Genomic DNA, 4,708 nt, shown 5'->3' with positions numbered 1-4,708 from the left:
ACGGAAGATGCATGAAGATATTCGTCCTTCCGGGGTCCATTTCAGGGTGTAGCTCCCGCCTGACACCCGTTGGTGGAACCGCCGGCTTCTTCGCGTGGTCTCCACCGGAATCCGCAGTGTTTCCAGTCCGGTTTCCAGGCTGAAGAAGGCTTTTGAGGACGTTGGAGGTGTTTCGGTTGGCACGAAGTCCTGCGGAGGTGGAAGCAGCACCTCGTTGCTTGTTGAGGCCTTCGCCATCTCCTCCAAATGTAGGCATTTATCAAACGCCTCGTTCAAATTTTCTCCTTCCGGAGCTTGCTCTGCACTTTGTGGTTGCTCCATTTTAAGGTTGTCTGACGACTGATCACCTTTGTGTTGCCAGGTGCCTCGTCGACTTTTCGATTTCGGCGGTGCTCGCCGTTCGAGCGGCGCCGCTGCCCTTAGTGCGACGAAGACAAGAGTATCGGTATCCCCTCTCTTTGTCTCGCGACGTGAGCTAGGGAGCCACGGGTTCGAATCGTTCGATTTTGAATCGAACGGTTTTCGCTACCGATTCACCTTCCCTTTTGAACTCGAAAATCGAATTAGTTCGTTGTCTCCGTGTTTGCCTCGGTTGCCAGGTACGAAGGAGACTCATCCACAGGCAATTTACATATACGTGTAACCGGGCGTGTGTACATGGACTTGGCTGTACGTACTTTCACGACCCGTACATTACCGTCTTTGCCGGGGAAAATTTCCTCAATTCTTCCCATTTCCCAGTTATTCGGGGGGAGAAGAGGGTTCTGAATTACCACCAAATCATCTACCTTCAGATTTTCCTGGGTGGTCCTCCACTTATAGAGATTCTGGAGGTGCGTGAGACAATCCCTCGTCCAATGAGTCCACAGTTGTTCGTGAAATTTTTGAATTGCTCGCCAGCGCGTGAGGCGCGCGAGATTTTCCTTTTCCACCGACTGCATCGGGACAGCATTGAGAGGACCTCCAGTCAGAAAGTGACCAGGAGTGAGAGGCGCGTAATCATCGGGGTTGTCACTCAGGGGGGCGATCGGTCTCGAATTCAAACTCGCTTCGATCTTGCATAACAAGGTTTGCAATTCCTCCCCTGTAGGCGTGAACTCACCGATGATGCGTTTCAGGTGATGTTTCACCGATTTCACTCCGGCTTCCTGCATTCCTCCAAAGTGAGGAGCGCTAGGTGAATTGAATTTCCAAAGCATGCCGGTCTGGCTGCATTTTCCATGCAGTTCCTTGGAATGGCAGGTCGCTTTGAAATTTTCTTTTAGCTCACGGTCTGTACCGACAAAGATCCCGTTGTCGCTGAACAGGCAGGACGGAACTCCTCGTCTGGCAATAAACCGATCGAGCGCGGCTAGGAACGAGCTCGTCGTATAGTCGTGCACTAATTCGATGTGAATTGCCCTTGTGGCGTAACATACGAATACTGCAATATACGCTTTATGAGCCGTTTTACCTCGGCCAGCGGAGTCGCGAACTCTGTATGGTCCAGTGTAATCCACTCCGCAATTCGAAAATGCCCTTGCCGGTCGGCTGCGTTCCGGTATCAAATCGTGCATTATTTGCGTAGACATTTTGTTTCCCCAACGTACGCATTCTATGCACTGATGTATGACCGTTCGCGCTGCATTTCGACAGCCGAGGATCCAGAATTGCTGTCTTACTGTATACATGGTCAACTGCATCCCTCCGTGCAATGTGTTTCTATGACACTGTCTTATTATGAGTGTCGACACATAGTGCTTTGGTAAGATTATGGGATGCTTCGTTTCCCACGGCAGTGTTGCATTCTCTAATCTTCCACCCACTCTCAGGATGCCTTGGTCATCGAGAAATGGGTTCAGACTTTTGAGATCAGACTTCGCAGGTATTCCACGATGATTCTTTAAACACCGGTATTCCTCTGCGAAGTGCATGCGCTGTAAGTAACGAGCAATTCTTTCCTTTGAAAGTTGCAGCTCGGACGGTTCGATGACTTTTGCGTCATGCGTCCGTTGCTCTCCTGCGATCCGCTTCCGTAACCGGAGACTGTACGCGGTAACCCGAAGTAGCTTGCTCCAGTTGGAAAATCGGAATAAGAAATCCCATTCATTTACTGGAGTGGCATGGAGCGCATGCGCTACTCGTTTTCCTGTGGGCTCACAAAGACCAACCTTCACCTCCCAGTGGTGTGGGCCTGGGCAACACTCTTACTCAATAAGGTGGCCGACGAAGGCAATGGCACGTTATTTGCTGGGGGCAGTTTAGCGTGAATCTCGTTGGCCGTCACCATGCGCGAAAGACCAATCCTAAAAGAGAGTCTTGATAACGACATACCTGCCTACATATTGTAGTGGTGAGTGATGTATGGGTGCGCCCATCACTACCTCGGAGTATTTTGCCCTATCACCCCGTTGGTGCGTGAGAAGGTGTTCGTCACCCGCCACCAACGGAACAAAGTAATATTCGATTATACACAAAGCTGGGTTTTATCAATGGATTCAGACCGTCTATAGCGAACGTACAATAGAAGCACTCCCTGAATTGGGTTATATCTATAACAATGAGTGCACACAGAGGTGCAGGAAATGACTTGGTCAGTGATAGAGGGGCAGCTATCACCAATGTGAATGTAGGTAGAGGGCATGGGGGTGTCCCCATGTCTATATTGATTTTTAAATTGCTACACCTCAGTACCAATGGAATATCATACAGCAAAACGAAGTCCTACCGCCGACATGGAGGCAAGACCGGGAACTCTGGACCCGCGAAGTGGACCAAACCGGCACCTTTGCAGGCGGTATTAACGCTGCTTTTCCAGCCGTAGGTGGAAACACTCTGTTTCCGTGCGTATGCCCTAGTGGCGAGGCCGCACACCAGAGCCACCCTCTAGGTGGCCTGGTCGATATTAGTACTCGTTTTCCTGTCTCGGTTTCGACTGAAGCGGGCATGGCCGGCCAACCTTCTTCAGGTTGCTTCAGCCACTTTGGACCAGACGTCCATAGACTTGACTACAATAGTTCCGCAGCTTCCACTCTTCGCGAGTTTAGATCTGCGGGATTCGAGCTGGTCGGGACGTGGCGCCATTCTGCCTGTGGTAGCAAGGTCTGGATCTTTGACACGCGGTTGGCAATCACAACCTTCCATGTCGAAGCGTGCTTCTTTAACCATGCAAGTGCGATGGTGGAGTAGGTCCAGCACACTACTCGCTCAACTTTTATTGCAAGTGAGCTCAGCACGTGCACTAGGAGCTCGCTAAGAAGCACGGCCCCGTTCAGTTCCAGCATGGGAATGGACTGCGTTTTGATTGGAGCCACTCGTGATTTCGCCATCAAGAACGAAGTGGAGACGTCACTGTTCATCGTCGTCACTTTAAGATACGTGACGGCGGAATAAGCTGCAAGTGACGCGTCACAGAATCCATGTAGCTCCACTGACATCGCATCAGCTCCATAATGGATCCATCGCGGGATTTTTAACTCATTTAACTTGCCCCAATCTTTACAGAAGGAATTCCAAGTCATTAGTGCGTTCGCGGAGACTGGCTCATCCCACTGGATTTTCTCCAGCCATTGGGATTGCATTAAAATCTTTGCGCGAATCACAACTGGCGATAACCAGCCAAGCGGGTCGTAGAGTTTTGCAATCTCTGAAAACAACTCACGCTTGGTCATTGGGTTATCGGACGACTGGAATCGTTGCAAGTCAAAGTAAAAATAGTCGCCGTATGGTATCCACCGCAGTCCAAGTACCTTGAGTTCGGAATCGTCGAAGAAGGTAAGGTCCACTGCGTGTGAATGGGCGCTCTTCGAGATCTGGCACAGTAGGTCTGTCGAATTTCCAGCCCACTTACGCAAGTGGAATCCACCGCCTTGCAGTATTTCGCAAACTTGTGTGCGGATTTGTTCCACTTATTGTCTACAGGAGCTGAACAGCCAAAGGGGCCGCTCAGGCCGGACGAAGCGTAGCACAGTTTGCATATATGCTTATGCCAGCCGTTGGAAAAGCAGCGGTAATACCGCCTGCGAAGGTGCCGGGTTGGTCCACTTCGCAGGTCCAGAGTTCCCAGTCTTGCCTCTCGACGGCGGAAGGACTTTTACTGTATGATATTCAATTGCCACTGAGGTGTAGCAACATAAAAATCAATAATAGCCATGAAGACTCATACCTTCATGCCTCTTTACCTACATCGGTTACACTTTGTGGGTGACTGCACCACGTTCACCCACTGCAGTCTTCTGTTCTTATGTTTGCCTTCATATATTATCTTAGTAACCCAATTCAGGGAAGGCATCTTCTGTACATTCGTATATTAGGTCTGAACCATTGATAAATTTCAGCATGTTTTTATATCGAATATTAGTTTGGTCCGTTGGTGGCGGGTGTCGAGCACCTTCTCACGCACCAACGGGATGGTAGGGCAAAATACTCCAGTGCCGTGACGGAAACAGTCACTGTGCCCACGCACTGTATAATGTAGGTAGGTGTATCGGTATTTGAGACTCTCTTGCTCATGACGCAGGTGACGACCAACGAGATTCACGCTAAACTGCCCCCACTAATACCGTGCCAGGGCCTTCGTTCGCCAATCTTCTTGTGTAAGAATGTTACCGGCCCACACCACGAGGAGGTGAAGGATGGACTTTGTGAGCCCGCATTTGTTCCAGCAAGATTTTGTCCGGGGCACCCATGAACATGTCGTCTACGTACACGTCCCTCTCGAGGATGGGAG

At 50.3% G+C, this 4,708-nt stretch overlaps 2 protein-coding genes across 2 annotated transcripts; both read right to left on the bottom strand.

Moving 5' to 3' along the window:
* Positions 1 to 563: 563 nt before the first annotated feature.
* Positions 564 to 1,913, bottom strand: LOC144473704 (uncharacterized). The gene has a single exon (XM_078187825.1). It carries the CDS (start codon positions 1,911 to 1,913, stop codon positions 564 to 566), a length of 1,350 nt encoding a protein of 449 aa, XP_078043951.1.
* A 1,074-nt stretch (positions 1,914 to 2,987) lies between these two features.
* Positions 2,988 to 4,270, bottom strand: LOC144473703 (uncharacterized). Its single transcript, XM_078187824.1, has 3 exons — positions 4,165 to 4,270; positions 3,729 to 3,865; positions 2,988 to 3,665 (listed from the first exon to the last, which is right to left on the bottom strand). The coding sequence occupies exons 1-3, from the start codon at positions 4,268 to 4,270 to the stop codon at positions 2,988 to 2,990; spliced, it is 921 nt and encodes a 306-aa protein (XP_078043950.1).
* Positions 4,271 to 4,708: the final 438 nt, after the last annotated feature.

This window comes from Augochlora pura, chromosome 7 (genome assembly GCF_028453695.1).
Source record: "Augochlora pura isolate Apur16 chromosome 7, APUR_v2.2.1, whole genome shotgun sequence".
In the NCBI taxonomy this organism is placed as follows: Eukaryota; Metazoa; Arthropoda; class Insecta; order Hymenoptera; family Halictidae; genus Augochlora; species Augochlora pura.
The sequence above is the reverse complement of the archived record's forward strand: the minus strand, read 5'-3'. Positions and strand labels throughout refer to the sequence as shown.